The sequence below is a fragment of the Nilaparvata lugens genome, chromosome 3 (assembly GCF_014356525.2).
Source record: "Nilaparvata lugens isolate BPH chromosome 3, ASM1435652v1, whole genome shotgun sequence".
In the NCBI taxonomy this organism is placed as follows: Eukaryota; Metazoa; Arthropoda; class Insecta; order Hemiptera; family Delphacidae; genus Nilaparvata; species Nilaparvata lugens.
Window position 1 is genome coordinate 77,305,033 of NC_052506.1, and position 18,910 is coordinate 77,323,942.

The 18,910-nt window shown below is 33.0% G+C and overlaps 1 protein-coding gene across 4 annotated transcripts; it reads left to right on the top strand.

Moving 5' to 3' along the window:
• The first annotated feature begins 491 nt into the window (after positions 1-491).
• LOC111046622 (armadillo repeat-containing protein 6 homolog) lies at positions 492-16,271 on the top strand. Of its 4 annotated transcripts, none has more exons than XM_039424683.1 (9): positions 492-662; positions 3,524-3,654; positions 5,976-6,258; positions 8,632-8,768; positions 10,834-11,023; positions 11,967-12,112; positions 12,861-12,983; positions 14,518-14,667; positions 15,856-16,271. In XM_039424683.1, exons 2-9 carry the CDS (start codon positions 3,538-3,540, stop codon positions 16,066-16,068), a joined length of 1,359 nt encoding a protein of 452 aa, XP_039280617.1. In that variant the 5' UTR covers positions 492-662; positions 3,524-3,537; the 3' UTR covers positions 16,069-16,271. The 4 variants fall into 4 exon arrangements, with proteins under 4 accessions (XP_039280617.1, XP_039280614.1, XP_039280616.1 ...); XM_039424680.1 differs by having other exon boundaries at positions 499-780; XM_039424682.1 differs by having other exon boundaries at positions 499-712.
• Positions 16,272-18,910: the final 2,639 nt, after the last annotated feature.

The following is an 18,910-nucleotide window of genomic DNA, read 5'->3' on the forward strand; positions in this document are numbered from 1 at the left end:
TATTTATGTAATTATTATTTATGAAAATGGTAATCTCCTGTGCGCAGCATATAATTGCACTGAATTTTTTAGGAAAAAAATTGGAATATCTTTTCACGCGTAAGTTGAAATTTATACACATAAATATTGTAAGTTGTAACTGTTATAATTATCCTTGGTTATGAAGTGAACTCATTGCAGCATGACTATAAATTAGTTTTGAAGGCTACCGTTACCTTATTATTTTCAAAACATATTATAACTTTGAGGCCGATATCACATAACACATTATAAAATAACAGATATAGTTTTTGCCCATTGCCAGAAATAACCTAAAAACACCATGAATCTGAAATAGACACAATCTAAAAGTTTTCAATACGATGCGTGACGTCACTGTTGTGACGTCAAGGTGGGTGAATTTGGCAGTAGATGTTGGCTTCAGAGGCTAGACTTCCCAGCGTGTCTTTTCTATAACTGGTCTAAGGTGGCAGCCAAACAGTTGATGTTGATTGAGGTTATGTTTTTGCTTCTTGTCAAATTATTATGTTTGCATGTGGGCATACAAATGACATATGAACGTGCTTTCCCTTTTTTTAATAAATATTTAGAAGAAAGTGAATTATCATTGACAAAATTGTATTTAAGTGATTAAAAATATTGACTTGATGTTTGATTGAGAAGTAAGAGTTCTTAAATTTATTCTTTTGTTGGGGTTATGAATGATAAATAGGTACCAATATGAAATTTTAATTACTATCTACAATTAAATATATTGATTTATATTTATTACAACTCAAGGTAAATTACTAGATTAACTTCTATCTACAATTAAATATATTGATTTATATTTATTACAACTCAAGGTAAGTTACTAGATTAACCTTAAAAGTTTTATAAATTATTCAAATATTAGAGTACTGTAGACCTAGCCCAATTGTTCAATAAAAATTTGGTATTAGAAAAACTAAAAATATCAATTTTCATGCTGCAAAAATTTTATAAATGTTTTATAATTTCAAGTAAGTATATCAGCTCATTTATGTTCTCTTGGATGCTTGCGTTGTACTAGAAAATAAACCATATTAGAATAGGGTATATTATAGAACAATGTAGTTTTTCACCACTAGTATTTTTTACTAATTGAATGAGCAAAACGAATTCTATGTTTCGAGTCAATCGGCGTTTGTCTGCTTGTTTGTACCGCAGTTACAGTCGCAGTTATGGTCCGATTTGGATAAAATTTGGTATACAAGTACTTTGAAACAAGTCGCAGAAACTTATGTATTCAAAATTTTTAAATCCATCCCCGTTTTAAGATGGCGGCCCTTTATTCGGAAATTTTAACCTAAAAATCAATCTAACTTTACTTAAAATACTACCTATCCCTATACAACCTAAAATACTTTATCAGACAAGTTCAAATTGGGCTTATTCTTCTCAGCTCTTTAAAGTGGTATTATTCCATGTATCACATGTTGAAAATCTTCTAATTTTTGGAATTCGATTTTTTTTTTTAAATTTAAGTCCCAATCCAAGTTTCAGATTTTTTATATTTTCAACCGTGCTTCCGAGCTCAAAAGTGTAGAGGATCTCTATTCTTCAGCGCTCCAAGGTGGTCTTATTTTATATATCACGTGTTCAAAATATTTGGAATTTGATGATTCCGCCCCCTCCCAAAGCTCCGAATTTCAAGTCTCAGATTTTTATCTCTTAAGCTGTGCATCCTAGCTCAAAATTGTAAGAAACTTTTATTTTCCAGCGCTCTAAGGCGGTCTTATTTCATACTTTACATGTTGAAAATTTTGAATTTCTTATCATTCAATCAGTACCCCCCCCCCCAAGACCCACATTTCAAGTTCCAGATATTTTATCTCTTTAACCGTGCATCCTAGCTCAAAAAATGTAAAGAACTTCTATTTCTCAACGTCCACCACTGTTCTTATTGCATTTATATCACCATACTCTAAATCCAATTTGTATGTGTGTTTGTGTGTGAATAGGCGGGCGTGTGTTAGTAGTGATTTTAGTGAGTGTAGCGAATTCTACTGTTCTCTGAACTACTAGTATTGCAAACAGCCAAGGGGTTTTAATTAGTTTGGACCTATGTAATAAATTAGTAATATTATTTATGTGGTATACTCCTGTACGAGCTAAGCCAGGATTGCCGAGAGGACTAAAGGCCTTAGCGACTACTCCAGCCACATGATTAGAGCCGCCGCGACTAGAGCACGTAAAGTATAAATTTATTATACTTTTTGTTAATTTGTAACAAACTTTTATGTGTGTGTGTGTGAAATAAATAAACTAAATTTGATGATCTATTGGATTTTTCATCTTATAAACGTTATGGCGGCAGTTGAACTGGAAATGTTTGCTTCTATATTGTTTTTTTTTTTAATATTCTTAGCCTTGCTCTAAACAGCAGCTCGAGTTGTCGCTAAGGAATTGCATCTTTAGGTGGTGCACCATTTAGTCTCCTAGCACTATCTAGAGCAATTTCTTAGCGACGACTGAAGACGCCTTGCTGAACAGCTTCCGCGTTTGGAGTACATAACCTATAAATCGATTGGTTTCAATGATTTATTTGACATGAATCGTATAGGCAATATAGTAGCCAACACTTCCAGTTCATCTGCCGCCTAAAGTTCATATAAAAATCCAATGAATCATAAAATATAATTGATTTGAAGGTTATGTGCTCAAACTGCGGCGGCTTTAACCCTTCGCCTCGAGTCGTCGCTAAAGAATTACACATTTACCTGGTCGCGGGTTCGAATCTCTCGGATAGGAATGGACGTTTGAACATCTCATCAAATCACCCTAACACTTCCCTTAACCCACTCACAAGCTCATGTGGGCATCATCCCCAATAAAAATGAGTAAGAAGGTCATCTCCTAATATCAGCCACATTGTAACTTGAACCTTTATTTTCGTAGGAAAATTTCAATTACCGTGTGTTAAGATTAGTTGAAAGGTTCAAAGGAAACACAGTTAATTAATTAAACTTTTATTCTGCTTTGAGGACTTTTCTGGACTTTATTAACTATCTTTCGTAGATCTATAGCACTGTCTTCGCTTCTTGCAATTTTAATTTTTATTCATGTTTGCATCCTCCTTTGTACTATCAAGCTACATTATATAACTAACGGTGACAGCAAAGATGTTATAAAAATTTTCTTTGAAAAAAATCAATGCAAGTTAGCTTGAAATAGTTATTTGTATATCTAGAGTGAAAAATACCATTTTTTCTCCTTGAAGGGAAAGTTCACCTTGATCATCAATTTTTTCCCTCGGGGAGAAAAAGCTGTATTTTACACTCTAGATAATAATACCAATAATTATTTCGATTATACTGTAATAAATTTTATTGATTTATCTATACCTAACTTTGCCCACTTGTTTTTTTTCATTTAAAACTAAATGGTTACTAGTTTACGATCGCATTATTATTATGAAAAATGAAAATCAAAATAAAGTTTACGATAGGTAGGTAGTCAATTCGACCAATTTAACCAAAATTTACACCACTGTCCATTTTAGTTTCAGGTTTGAAAATGGTTCGTGTCATCACTCAAGAAACATTCAATGATGTTGTCAAAGAGAATATTGAAGAGTTTGACATGTCCCCTGAACAGGCTGTTGAAGAGGCTGTGCTACAGTTTGAAGCTCAGGTTAGTTAAATTGACTCAAGTTTTCAACTAATCAATCACAATGTTTTACTGGTAATCTCAGATACTTGAATTAATAGAAATCTTAATTATGTCGTGACTTACTTTCAAGTTGCCAAAATGTGTTTCTTGAAATTAATTTCATTGAAATGTTCCTTAATCATTCAACTCAAGGCCGAAAATAGGACCCCTCTTCAAATTTTTTGACAAATATAATAGTTTCAATTGATAATACTATTATTAAGTAAGTGGATACCGTACCTCCAATCAAGTGGTTTCAAAAAATTGTTAGCCCCCACGAAAAACTTATTAGTGTGCCATTGTATGGTATTAGTATTGGTGAGATGGCCAGTTTCTTTGAATTGTTTTGATCATCGCATTTATAGTGCCATCTTGATATGAACTTTGTGTTTTAAGTGTTCATTATTGTACTTTTTATTGACGAAATCTATCCAGCATGAGCCTGGTCAACGATTGATTGAATTGAATATCACGATGATGCCCTGATTCCATAGGAATAATCTCAATTTAATAAACTATATTATTATTATTGTTATTATTATTGTTATTTCATAGTATAAACCGCATATGATGAGCACAGCTCAAACGGTGTACGACATGTCAAATACGGTATATCAAGTAGTATATGGTTTCCCTCCACTGAGGGAAAGTTTTCCATTTTACAAAATCGTCTGGATAACTTCTGATCTCTAGGATTTCAATGAGAATTTCTCAATGAAAAGATCTCATAACATTCTCTTAATGAATACGGGCAGCATTCAGTCAGTATATCTTTGAGAGCTGCATAAAATTTACCATGACTGTCAACACTCTTAAGCTCGTCCGTCAAACAGTTGAAAATTCTGAGCCCAGCATAATGTAGTCCCCCCTCCAAGAGCGAAATTCTATGAGTGTTGTACTGGAGGGTAAACATTTTATGTCTTGTGGGGTATCTGTGTGAAATGTTATCCTCCATGAATTTCTGCTTATTACTGTAAACAAAAGATGCAATATCCAAAAAATAAAGGGCTGGAATTGTTGATAATTTGAGTTTTTTGAAAATTGGCCTACATGAAACCCTAGATTCGGCTCCCTCAATAACCCTGATTGCTTTCTTTTGCTTACGGAACATATACTGAAGGTTTGTTTGGTTGCTGCCCCAGAATAAGATACTGTATCTGATGTGAGACATGAAATAACGATGATAGACAGTTAGTGCTGTTTTTCTATTTGCCACTCTGACTATTGTTTTCAAGGCAAAAATAGCACGGGACAATTTCACATCCAATGCTTTTACGTGCCTATCCCACTTAACATTTCCCTACAGGTCAACACCAAGAAATCTAATCATCTCAGCAGCGCAACATTCCTCCCCTGTTGCTGAGTAAAGAGTATGTGCGAGACTTCCAGAGCCCCCAGTAGAAAATTTGAGATGATGGGTTTATATATTAGATTTACGGCCTGTGCCTAGATGATGAGAGAGTCTCAAATCAAATCAAGCTCTATTCCATCGAAATTAATCACAATTTACAAGAATGCATATTATAATCAATAAACATATTATGAATGCATAATCAGAATACGTTACGTATATCTATGTGCAATCAGCAAACATAGGCACTCATGTCTCTGTATGTTTGCTGGATTACCATAATAAATTTATCAATATCAATCCAATTCAAATCATGGGTTAAATAATTCCTCGAGACATACTATCACTAGTACTTATTAGTGTACTTATTAGGAATGGCCGTAGTCGAGTGGATCAGATGCTGGCTTTATGATTCAGAGGCCCGGGTTCAAATCCCGGCCCGGGCAAGATATTCATCTCAGGCCACTCCCGTGTTTCAGATAGACACGTTAAATCGTCGGTCCCGGCTGCCTAAAAAGCAGTCGTTAGGTCATGTCAGAGGCCCTGAAATTGATCAGTTGCGACCTGAAAACTCTGACACCAGACCCAGATATTATCATTATTAATACTTACTATCACTATACTAACACGGTGGAGAAACGTTAAGGCTGTGCATTAGAGTAAATTTTCATTTCGTAATAAAAATGAATACAGGTAGACTGCAGGCACCCTACAGTATTTGGTCATATTAAATGAAAACGTAAGTGAATAAATAAATAAGTAGATGAATAGAGAAAGAAGATAGGCTACAGATAGAAATCTATTATTGAAAACGGTTTTCTGTAGATAGGGGATGAGAAGAATTATTTTGTTTGATACGAAATGCAAAAGAATGTATTCTTCAACTATTCAAATGTTTAATCAACTATAAACTGTATTTTAACAATTCAATGAGTCTGGCTTTTTGTTACAGGGTGTTGATTTGAGCAATATTATAAAGAACGTAGCCATCACTCAAGGCACTCATCCTCTTAAAGAAGCACTAGATAGGCTGAGGGAAGCGCTTGACGGCAAAAATCAACAACTCTTCAAACTGAGCGTGAAAACAGTGCAACAGGAATGTGATAAAGAAGTTGCTAGTAAAATACTTGCCGGCAAAGAGGGCGGTTACAATCTCCTTTTAGATTGTTTCGACAGTTTTAAGGATGGTGACTCACAAACTCTTACATTACAAGCTCTCCTATCGTTATTGTCAGGTTAGTGTTTATCAAGAAAATTATTTTGACAATTTTTAGCTTCCTCAGGAATGCAATAGATTCATAAACTATATGCATAGATGACTTTAAGGCACCGTGCGAGTTTGAACGGAATCTCAGTTTAAACTGGATCAAATCAATAGTAAGTCTAATTTGTTATATCGTGATTTATTTTGAGATAAAACTACAATCTGATTCAATTCTGTTTAAGCTTTTTCTGACCCTTATTGTTTTATCTTTTTTGTATACTTTCACCTTCTAATATTCACATTGCCATGTAAACTTTCAAGACAATTTAAGGCAAAATTAGGAAATTGAAGAAGTTTTGGGCAATAGCCTGTTTTTTCTTTTCCGACTATATTATTGTTTGCACTAATAAATAAATAAACTTGTAATTCAAATAGTACAAGGAGTATACTTAGTTTTCCTCTCACGGTCAGTGCTTTCTTGTGAAAATAATTTAATAAATATTAAATAAATACATTGTTTTCAAAAACAAGACAGAATATATGCAGCAATTCAATTGACTGTATAATCACTCCATACAACACATAATTTATCACAACTACATTATTAACATAATATATTTTTCGAGACATACTATCACTAGTACTTATTAGTGTACTTATTAGGAATGGCCGTAGTCGAGTGGATCAGATGCTGGCTTTATGATTCAGAGGCCCGGGTTCAAATCCCGGCCCGGGCAAGATATTTATCTCGGGCCACTCCCGTGTTTCGGATGGACACGTTAAATCGTCGGTCCCGGCTGCCTAAAAAGCAGTCGTTAGGTCATGTCAGAGGCCCTGAAATTGATCAGTTGCGACCTGAAAACTCTGACACCAGACCTGAGCCAGCCAGGTCACTCGATATTATTATTATTATTATTAGTACTTACTATCACTATACTAACACCGGTGGAGAAACGTTAAGGCTGTGCATTAGAGTAAATTTTCATTTCGTAATAAAAATGAATACAGGTAGATTGCAGGCACCCTATAGTATTTGGTCATATTAAATGAAAACATAAGTGAATAAATAAATAAGTAGATGAATAGAGAAAGAAGATAGGCTACAGATAAAAATCTATTATTGAAAACGGTTTCCTGTAGATAGGGGATGAGAAGAATTATTTTGTTTGATACGAAATGCAAAAGAATGTATTCTTCAACTATTCAAATGTTTAATCAACTATAAACTGTATTTTAACAATTCAATGAGTCTGGCTTTTTGTTACAGGGTGTTGATTTGAGCAATATTATAAAGAACGTAGCCATCACTCAAGGCACTCATCCTCTTAAAGAAGCACTAGATAGGCTGAGGGAAGCGCTTGACGGCAAAAATCAACAACTCTTCAAACTGAGCGTGAAAACAGTGCAACAGGAATGTGATAAAGAAGTTGCTAGTAAAATACTTGCCGGCAAAGAGGGCGGTTACAATCTCCTTTTAGATTGTTTCGACTTTTTTAAGGATGGCGACTCACAAACTCTTACATTACAAGCTCTCCTATCGTTATTGTCAGGTTAGTGTTTATCAAGAAAATTATTTTGACAATTTTTAGTTTCCTCAGGAATGCCATAGATTCACAAACTATAATGTAATATGCATAGATGACTTTTAAGGCACTGTGCGAGTTTAATTGGAATCTCAGTTTAAACTGGATCAAATCAATAGTAAGTCGAATTTGTTATATCGTGATTTATTTTGAGATAAAACTACAATCTGATTCAATTCTGTTTAAGCTTTTTCTAACCCTTATTGTTTTATCTTTTGTGTATACTTTCACCTTCTAATATTCACATTGCCATGTAAACTTTCAATACAATTTAAGGCAAAATTAGAAAATTGAAGAAGTTTTGGGCAATAGCCTGTTTTTTCTTTTCCGACTATATTATTGTTTGCACTCATAAATAAATAAACTTTAATTCAAATAGTACAAGGAGTATACTTGTTTTCCTCTCACGATCAGTGCTTTCTTGTGAAAATAATTTAATAAATATTAAATAAATACTTTATAAAAAATATAAAATAAATGTTTTCAAAAACAATACAGAATATATGCAGCAATTCAATTGACTGTATAATAACTCCATACAACACATAATTTATCACAACTACATTATTATATATATATATAACTAACATAATATATTTTTCATAATAGGTAAAGATCAAAGTAATGATAAAACAAGTTCTAAACAGGTTATTGTAATGTAAAGGAAGGTTGCAAGTAATAATGACAATTTTATTTACATTTTTCTATGAAGCAGTATACTATTATGTCTATAATATTAAGTTTTGTCATTGTTTCAAGATAATTATGATTCATATATTATTGAATCACGGATTCAGGATTAATTTATGGTATTGTTCCAGGTTATCCAGATCTCTTTGATTCCAAAGGTAGCAAACTTCTAATACGATTTTTGACGCCAGATTGTGATACTGAGCTCACAAGGTATGCTCTACGAGTTTTACGTGAGTGCTGCATTCTGCATGAAAATAATCGACAGGTGGGTGAATCTGATTCCAGCAACAGTGAATAATACCTACTCGTACGCTGTTAGACAGCAATTTGTTTCATTGTTTCAAGGATCACTGTTTGCAAAGTCTCATTTCAAGCTACAGCTTCAACTAATCAAGATATTTTTTGGTTGCAGCAAAATAGAAAGTTGAGATCGGGCTGCTCTAAGCTAATGATTCTCATTGAATGATTCTTTTAGCAATGAACTCAAATTTTAGAGAATACAACTTCCGAAAATCAGAATGGACTTATGACATTTCGGGCTAGAATGAATCTCTGTCTGTTGAGAACAACGTGCAACCTGCTAAAACTGATATAGCACGCGCTGTGTCATGCACGTGATTTTTTATTCATTTATTAACATATTACATAATGTAACATTACACATATGCAAGCTCTTTCGAGCATGCCCGCATATGGGAGTATCGAATACATACATATACAATTTATGAATTACACATGATACTGATTAAGAAAAAGTATATTCAGAATACAACAAGAACGAACTTTGAATGTTTGAACATCAGAAATTTTTCCTCTCTGACAATGATAGTTAATCATTAAGAACATATGAAGGAAGTACTTGAAAATTATATAAAGTTACAGCAACGGTACTTGCCATAGCCATAAAAGTGATAATAATGATCATAATAGCCATAAAAGTGAAGTCTATCACACTATGATAAACTTGAAACAAAAAAAAAGATACTACACAATATGACTGTTGTACATGCTCTCTATATCTTGTTCGGGCATAGCAATTAGAAAAATGTTAATCTATGTTTAAACAGATATGGTGATCCTAAAAGTGAAATTTCCCCTGGCAACCTGTTTAAGAATTTACCTTGCAAAAAAAGAAACGATTTGCGAAAAAAGTTGAGTTAAACCTTGGAACCCTTATCTTTCCAGCTGCACGAGTCAACGTGCTGGAATCACGTGATTAGCATGCTAGTGTTTGGGCGGCTGGCTAGTCTAGATTAATTTCATTGATTTAGGCCGTTTGCACAGTGTAAGTTTAAGCTAATGCTTAAACCAAATCTGGATTTTTTTTGTTTAAACCAAAATTCCGTTTGCGCAGTATCAGTTTAAACTCTGTATTGAGTTTAAACTCTGGGAAAGTTTAAACCTCCAAACAGGAGGTTTAAACCAAATAATTTGGATTAACTAGACATCTGTAAGATTTGATGTTAGTAAATTATTTTCGATGGTTGTTTTTAATGCTTCTGTAGACGATAATAATTATTTAAGTTATAATGAATCATTATTTGAATGTAAAAATAATTATAATGGAGGAATTGATAGAAGTTTTTAATGCGATTGATAAAGATGACTGCTAAGAAATTTTGGAATGAGAAAAATTGGGCAAAAAACGAATCATTTAAATTTCTGGGATGATAGAGAATTTTTTAACGGTTTTGCTTGAGTAAAGCTAGTGCCAGTTTAGTATTTGATTAAATAAACCACTTGATAAAAAATAAGACATTTTTATCAGTGGTCTTTGATTAGAAAACATGTTTTTAATAACACATATCTGAGATATTTTGCTTTCGAGAAATTTCTAATAAACTAGGAAGACCGTAGTAGATTTAAGTAGATTTTTATAACAAGGCTTTTATCTTACATTCTAGAATATATATTTTGGTACTAACTAAATGTAAGTTTGTTTCTAATAGTAATATAGCATTTCATCATTTTTTGATCGCTTTCCACTTTTATTACCGTACAGCTTACAGCACTATGGATTTTGAACGAGGAAATAGTAGCTACATAACCTCAATTTACTGATGGTTTGTAAACAAATAACAAATTTCCTGTAAAAATTAGCCTTCCTGATATTATAAACGATTACATTATATTACCAACTTAACGCTAAACTAGTTTAACTTGAACTGGATTAGTAAATGCTGAGAAAACCGATTTAAGTTTAAACATTCAGATTAACTTAAACTCGATTAAATTAGTCGAGTTTAGCAATCTATACTGTGCAAACGGCCCTTAAGGTTTAATCATTAAGGGCCGTTTGCACAGTAAAATAATATTAGTGAAAATTGCAGATCATCCACACAGACTTATGTGAGAATGGGCTGGAGCACATTTTCAGACAGGGTGTGTTGAGAGAAGCTTGCTGCCTGGTGAGAGCGCTCTGCTTGGATGATGACATCCGGATTCAGGTGTCACGCGCCCACGAGCATGCACGTACCATGGCTATTGAACTTCTTCCACTCCTTACCAATCTTCTTAAAGGTATTCTTATGCATTCAATATCATTAATAAAAAATCCTAACATCAGTTTCTATGCCGGTACAAATTCATATTTATTTCAAATTTACCTTAAATCGGTATAACAAATTTATTCCAAAATCATAGATTATAAAAATAATTTCGTTCTTAATTATTATTACTTTTTCGATTTGAGTAAGTAAATAATTAATTCAATTCTCATAAACTTATAATAATATTTAATATATAATTATTATTTAACGAAAATCCTAAATAAAATGCTGAAAATCAACATTAATAATATTCAATTGATTGATTCGACTATGTTGAAGAAAATTCCAAAACAAATATGAAATTTAGAAAAATTCAATTCGTATTCTTCAAATTTGAGTTTTGAAGTACATATGCCCTCATTATTACAGATTTCCAAAAGCTATCAGAATTGATTAATATCAATTTTTTATAGAAAGAAGGCGATTTTGAATTTTGCATGTATTTGATTGACAACATTCATTTGAAAATGTTGACCGAAATTGGAAATTAGTATTAGTGATTAAAATGTATAATAAATGATGACTTGTATTAGTAATTTGTCTAGCAATGGTCTTATTACTTCCATAAATTGAAATTGCAACTGTATTTATTCTTCTTCATTTACAGTTTACCTTATCATTAAGCAGACAATAGGCATATACAATGTGTAAAATAAATCTGAGTGTAAGTTAGAAGAAATACACGTTCATCCTCACTTCCCCAAGTATGATGTCTCTAAGTAGATAAAAATTTTGATGCTAAAAAGGTGCTATTTTAGGGAAAATATAGATAAATAAAGTTATGCATCAATATGCAACCAATTAAAAATAGTGAACATTTAAGAGCTTATTAGAGAGTCATATATTTCGTTTTGCTGTAATTATTCTTTCTTTAATGATATTTCTAATATTCCACTATTGATCGCTTGTTTCAGATTCCACTATTTCTGAAGAAGAAGTTACAGAAGTCGTGCTAACAATGTCAAGTCTTGTTGTTCGGAATGAGTTGTGTGCCACAGTAAAAGATTGTGGAGGCTTACAAAGTATCCGAGAAATATTGTTCAAGCATCAAGATATTGAGGTAATTTTTCGACTTATTTCATAGTCAAAATAATTAATATTTTTGAACTGCATGATTTTTGAAATATTTGAACTGCTAGTTTAGTTATATATTTGTGAATATTCAAGGAAATGCATATTTAATAACATTTTTCATAGTTTGAAAATACATTTATACGATTCATTTCTTTTGTGGAATTGAATGAGAGGTACTTAGTGAACTCTTCTTGAATATTAAGATCCCCCTTTCAAATGCTGCATTGCCATCGAACATGAAATAATTTCCGGCTTTCTTCTTGTACTGGATCTATCCTATTCCAGAGACGTTTAGAATTAGAAGCATCTGATCCTTTCTACTCACTTGGCTCTCTTTTAAGAATAGCTAGTATCATATTTTTTCCGTTAGGGCTACTATTGAATATAAATAAAAATATATACTTAAGTACCCTTTTTAAAATTGTTTACTCACAACATGATTGTTTCGGCTATTTTTTAAAAGGGTACTTAGATTTCTATTTTTATTCATATGGCTGGTACGTTTGGGACATGTGAGTTTGTAAACTGTACTGAAACTTCACTAATCGAAAAATTCATTATGATGGAAAAATATGTATTGAAATGAAATTTTATTTGATGAAGTTAGATTTTAAATTTATCTTATATAGGAAAGGTGCAGACAAATATACAAATTATTGATGATATCTTACCGAAGTGTAGTACGAATTCAAGGTTTCACTTCCAACATTACTAATTCTTATTTCAATTCGCAGAGAACTGCTAGAGTGAGTCTGATTCTGCTGAAAACGCTGGCTGGCAATGATGACGTCAAAGCACAAATCATGGCCGATGGAAGCTTGGTTCAAACGGCTCTGTTTTGCATTGATCATCATAGCGTTAGTATATTTTTTTAAATCAGTCCACTCTTGTTATGTTGTTTTATGTTAAGTACTTTCTTCAAATCATTTTTGAAAACAACTATGATTTAAAATTAATATTTTCACGCAACGATAATTCAAGATCATTAATCACTAGCTAAGAAAAAGTTAAGCTAACGAAGAAAATAATAAAATTTATTAACCAAATCATCAATATAGAATGTATATAAAATATACAAATAGTATGAGTTCATTCGATAATGACTACGGAATAAAACAGAATTTCTTCAATATGATTAATACTGTAGTTGAAATCTAAGTAAGTATGTAGTAAATGTAGAGGACATCCGAGGAGCAGAGCTGTACATCGATCAGACGAGAATTGAGAGGGTCGCACAATACACATTGGAATTATGATTAATGAGTCATGGGATAATTCTCAGGAGATCCAGTGTCGGATTGGCAAAAGCCAAAAGTGCGTTCATAATAATGGGGTCTGTTTTCAAGAGCCATGACCTCACATTGCATTCAAAGATTCGATCAAGTGTTATGTGTACTCAGTACTGTTGTATGGTGTAGAATCGTGGACTATAAGCAAAGCTCCAAGCATTTGAGTTATGGCTGTATAGGAGAATCCTGAGGATACCATGGACTGATAAGGTTACCAATCAGGAGGTGTTGAGGAGGATGAATAAGACCCCAGAACTGGTTAACATCATAAAATTCAGGAAGTTGCAATACTTGGGCCACATAATGCGCAGTAAGGGCAGATATGAGCTATTGTAAAGCATACTGCAGGGCAAAATAGAAGGCAGGAGAGCCCCAGGTCGAAGAAGAATATCCTGGCCGACCAACATGAGAGCCTGGTTTGGAAAACCTCCATTCAATTGTTCCGGAGCGCAACTAACAAAGTCATCGTAGCCAATATGATCGCCAACGTTCGAAACGGACAGGCACCGTTAGAAGTTGATATGTGTGACAGTTTATGTGAAATTATGAGTTTAATATTTAAATAAAATAATTAATTCACTCAAATATACAAAATTGAGTGCTAGACAACAAACAAAATTTGTTTAATAGTAACTGTCACTAATTTATTATTGTTTTATTATATTTTAACATTGTCAAGAAATAACCAAGTGACTACTCTACTAAAAAGAGTAGTAAGAGACCTGTACATGAATAGGAGTTGGATAAGGAAGTCAGAATAAGAATATAAATTAACATAAGTAAAGATGTATCATCAACTTTTGTGCTAATTCAATTTAAATCAAGTTGAGTGTATGATAATCTTTTCTCCTACTCCCACTGGCGAACAAGAGTCATCTTATGCCAGTGTTTTTCTCACTTACAATCTATTATTACGTTTCAGTTGCATTAATGTATTTGTCATGCTACTCTCTTTTGATTTTCTGTACATGTATTTATGTGTGTGAAATAAATTTGAATTGACGAAGAGACAGGTAAATACCATTTGTTTATGTATTTATTAATAGTTCGATTTGTGAATTTAAGTTACGGGTTTTCATTGAGCTTTATTTGTTGTTTGCAGTCATCAGCAGCTCTGAGCAGCGCTGGACTGGGACTCATTTCGATTCTGGCGCTGCGTTCGCCCGCCAATAGTCGCGTTCTGGTCTCATTGAATGCTCCTGAACTCATCGTCAGTTGCATGAAGCAGCATCCCAACGATCGAGCGGTCCAGGTAATTCAATCATCCGCACGCTATCCAAGTTAATTCATCTATTGAACCAGTCCAACAGGAACAATAATAATAATAAACTATGAATATTACTTGATCTTTAGAATAATACAAGGTTGTATATAGAATAATAAGGTTGTTTTTTGCAAATAGATATGGAGAAAACTAATTTTCAGTGATTATCTATTTATATCGATAATCTACTCATTAATAATAACAATAATCTACAGAAATGTTTTGATTGAATTCACTCTCATGAATTTGTTCTGAATTTAACAGTGTAATGATTGAAATTTAAAACTATCTCTTCGTCATTGAATCAATCAATACAGTAAGGCACAACTTACACTTACGTGACTCAAGTCGAGAAGAGACTGTAAATACAGCCACTTCGCGATGCAGCATGTGTTTTTAAATGGTGACACTCAGACCAGTCGATTCTAGTCTCTACAACCTCACGACTGTGTTTTTTAGAGCTATCAGATAGATTTATTTTCTTCTTTTTAGCTCGCAATTAACCCCTTTTTTTCTTAGAGCTATTTTCAATCATATTTTTAATAAAGTGAGGTTAGAAATGCATTAGCATGGAACTGAAGTAGTGACATTGAGCAAGAAAGTCGTAAGGTCGAGAAACTAGAGTATCCTCGTCTGGATTCGTACAATTTGAGTCGAGGTAGTGTGAGTTGAGCCTAATTCATAATGTGCAAAGAGATTTTATCACAAGCTATACAACATCTAACATCTTCCAAACTACATTTCATACTATGAATTTATTTTATGTGATCTAAAAACTATTTGAACGATCTTGATAAAATGAGGATCATTTGAATTTAGACATATTATTTCTTGAAATTCTTTTTCAAGCGTCATTAATTCGAGTATGAGAGATTTCAAGAGATTTTTAACAAATTTGAAGGGGTTTGCATTCGAACTGGCAAGGGAATAGTATTGATCTATGCTATTATGACATTTCATCTTTTAGTATAGTAATAAAATTATAGGGTACTTTATCACTCAATAAATTGAATGAATGTTCATTGTAATAATTTCTCACTTCAAAATTACAAACAAGAGTGTTTAGAAATAACAAATTCAAATTATTCATTGTTTTATGATCATTGTCGATGTCGATAATTTTTGAAAATTGATGCCATTTATTACAAGTGACTGCGTTATTTGTCTGTTTGTTAGCAACGTGGAGCTTGGGCTGTGAGGAACATTGTTTCAAGAAGTAGAGATTTGTGCACGGAATTCCTGAAATTGGGCGTGGAGGAATTGCTAGTAAGTGCCGCCCAAAAGCACGCCGAATGCGGGGATGACGTGAAGGCCGCTCTCAGGGATCTCGGCTGCAATGTGAAACTCATCGAGCAGTGGACGGGCAAAGGTGTTTCCATGAAGAGTTGAACTCATCAATAACCTAAACGCAAAATTGTCTGTCTACTCACCGCTTAGCAATATTGCTTTCGAAATAATCTATAACTTAACTGCAAATAATTTATAGTTAACTCGAATAGTTTTTAACAACCTCGCGCTATTATTGTAAATTTGTTCAAATACTGTGTAACAGTATATATTATTTTCAATAAAAAATGACTAACATAAATAAATTGTTTTTCAATTTCATAATCATCATCAACCTTTCACTAGACTTAAGCTTGTGTGGGCACCACCCTCTTAAGTAGGCCTATGCGTATTATTAGATGATATATTTCACATAGATTTATTTTAAAATCGTTGCTAAGCTTAGTAATTCCAAGTCTGAAGACATTTTTGGGCTATCTAATTTTGTGTTGAAGAAGATCATAGATGTTATCATTGAACCTTTGACGTATCTAATTAATAGAACTATAAGTAGTGGTATCTTTCCTAAATGTTTAAAAACCACTGTAACCGTGCCTGTTTATAAAAAGGGTGAGAGAACAAATATCAGTAATTATAGACCGATTGCTCTTGTACCTGTTATATCCAAGGTATTGGAAAGTATTATAAAGATTAATATTGAAGCATACTTTGAGAAAAATAATTTGTTTTCAGCAGCTCAGTATGGCTTCAGAAAAAAACTGAATACGGTTAAAGCTGTGCAAAATGTTGTTTCTTATATTATTAAGGGTTTTGAGAATAGGGAGGAGGTTAGTGCGCTGCTTTTAGACCTTAGTAAAGCTTTTGATATTGTGCCCCACATGGATCTAATTAAAAAGTTGCAATGCTATGGGATAAGGGGAAAAGAGCTCGCTCTATTACAATCTTACCTCTCTGATAGATTTCAGTTTGTTAAAATTGGTAAACAGCAATCCAGGTTTAAACAAGTTTTACAAGGGGTCCCCCAAGGCTCTGTTCTTGGCCCCTTCATGTTTATAGTATTCATAAATGATCTTCCAAAGTATGTTCCAATTAAATCGGTGCTATATGCAGATGATACCACTCTGCTTAGCTCCAATATATCTCCTAATATTAATTCCATAATAATGAACTATATGAGAGAGAGAGAGAGCTGACGCTTGGTTCTCTGCAAATGGACTGGTTGTCAATGAGAGCAAAACTGAAACTATAACGTTTAGCTCTAGTGTGAAGTGTCAACAAAAGTCTGTTAAACTTCTGGGAATAAACCTTGATTTAAAACTTACTTGGAAAAGTAATACTGATGCACTTTATACTCGATTATCTAGAGTTGTATTTCTGTTAAGAAAGTTCAAATCTTGTACTAGGCTATAGTAAGGTCCACGTTATAATGACAGTGGATAAAGATAGAAAAATAGCGATGACGATTCTCTGAATTAATTATATTTCTACACTGTCAAAAACATAATTGGCATCGTTGTGGACCTAGAAATGGCTTTCTAGAAAAGTACCACCGGCTTTGTCGAATGATAGACAAGGATATCAAAACCAAAGTTGATCAAATACTGTCATTATAACATTGACCTCACTATAGCATTAGTCTCGCCCTAAACGCATATTTTGCACTGTTCCACTCTCACCTTCAATATGGTACATTGCTGTGGGGAAATTCTAGTGGCGCAAAAGAGGTTTTTCTGCGTCAGAAAAGAGCTATGCGTGCTATATTTAATCTGGGCATGGGGGAGTCCTGTAAGCCTTTTTTCTTAGACGATGGTATATTGCCACTTCCATGTATTTATATTATGGATTGTTTAATATTTGTAAAGCAAAACTCCAATCTTTTCAATTTGAGGGGAAGCATTATCATGAGCATAAAACTCGGTCAGGTAGTGATCTGGGCCGTGCTAGGCTTGCCAAAACACAAAAAATGTACTGCTATATAGGAGTGAAAATTTTCAACAGGTTATCACTGAAAGTACGGAATTATGATCTTGATAGTTTTAAGAGAGCAATAAAAGGATGGTTGAAGAATAAAGCATTTTATTCAATGGAGGAAATGCTGGTCTGTAACTGTTATCCATAGCTGAAATATTTAAGTAGCCTATTTCATTTTTATTTGTAATATTACAATATATAACGTGTATACAAAGTATCAATGTTAATGTATCCTTAGGAAGTGACTTTTGTCAATGCAATTATTTTGTTTGTGACAATAAAACATTATTGATTCTTGATACATCATATTATGAGATCACAATTATTTACGATAAGGACAAGAGAATCATCGAAAGAATATTTGTTGCGCTTATATTAGTCACTCAACAGATGATAAATGGTTCATCTACTTCTTACCGGTTCAGTGTGACTCACCTCTTGCCAAGTTATATCAAAAACTATAAACAAATTCTTGTAAAGTTTTGGCCTCTAGTGTGAATCAGTCTTGATTCGCTCACGCCTATCACTAACAAGTCTATCTCATATTTGTGAATATGAATACAGTAGTATTTAAATAAATTTGCTGTATACTATTACTGTAAAGTGATTTCCCTTGAAAATTAGTTTATTACGGTACAGTATTAATGGATTCCTGCTAAAGAAAAATTACCTCCAACTGTTTGTACTCCACAAAAATCGATGCATCATAGTCTCCTTATATCCAGGAAACATGAAAAAATGTATCAGAGTTACTAGATACTGCAGATGAGAGTTCATCAAGCAGAACTAATAAAACCACTACTGTATAATTCTATTTCATTAACTCCAAATCTATTCTAGTAATAATAAGCGTTGTATCAGTGTGAGAACTTGAGTGCATGGTGGTAAATGAGAATAAGTCAATTGAAGCTTAAAAGTTGAAGAAATATTGAAGTTAAATGGAAATAACTTCAATTTAGGTAGTAAGGATTTC

Excerpts from the sequence above, each read along its gene's own strand:
- LOC111046622 (XM_039424683.1), top strand. The coding sequence starts at position 3,538 with ATGGTTCGTGTCATCACTCAAGAAACATTCAATGATGTTGTCAAAGAG. Across the intron at positions 3,655-5,975 it reads TGCTACAGTTTGAAGCTCAG|GGTGTTGATTTGAGCAATAT; the intron begins GTTAGTTAAATT and ends TTTTTGTTACAG. Across the intron at positions 8,769-10,833 it reads TGCATGAAAATAATCGACAG|ATCATCCACACAGACTTATG; the intron begins GTGGGTGAATCT and ends TGAAAATTGCAG.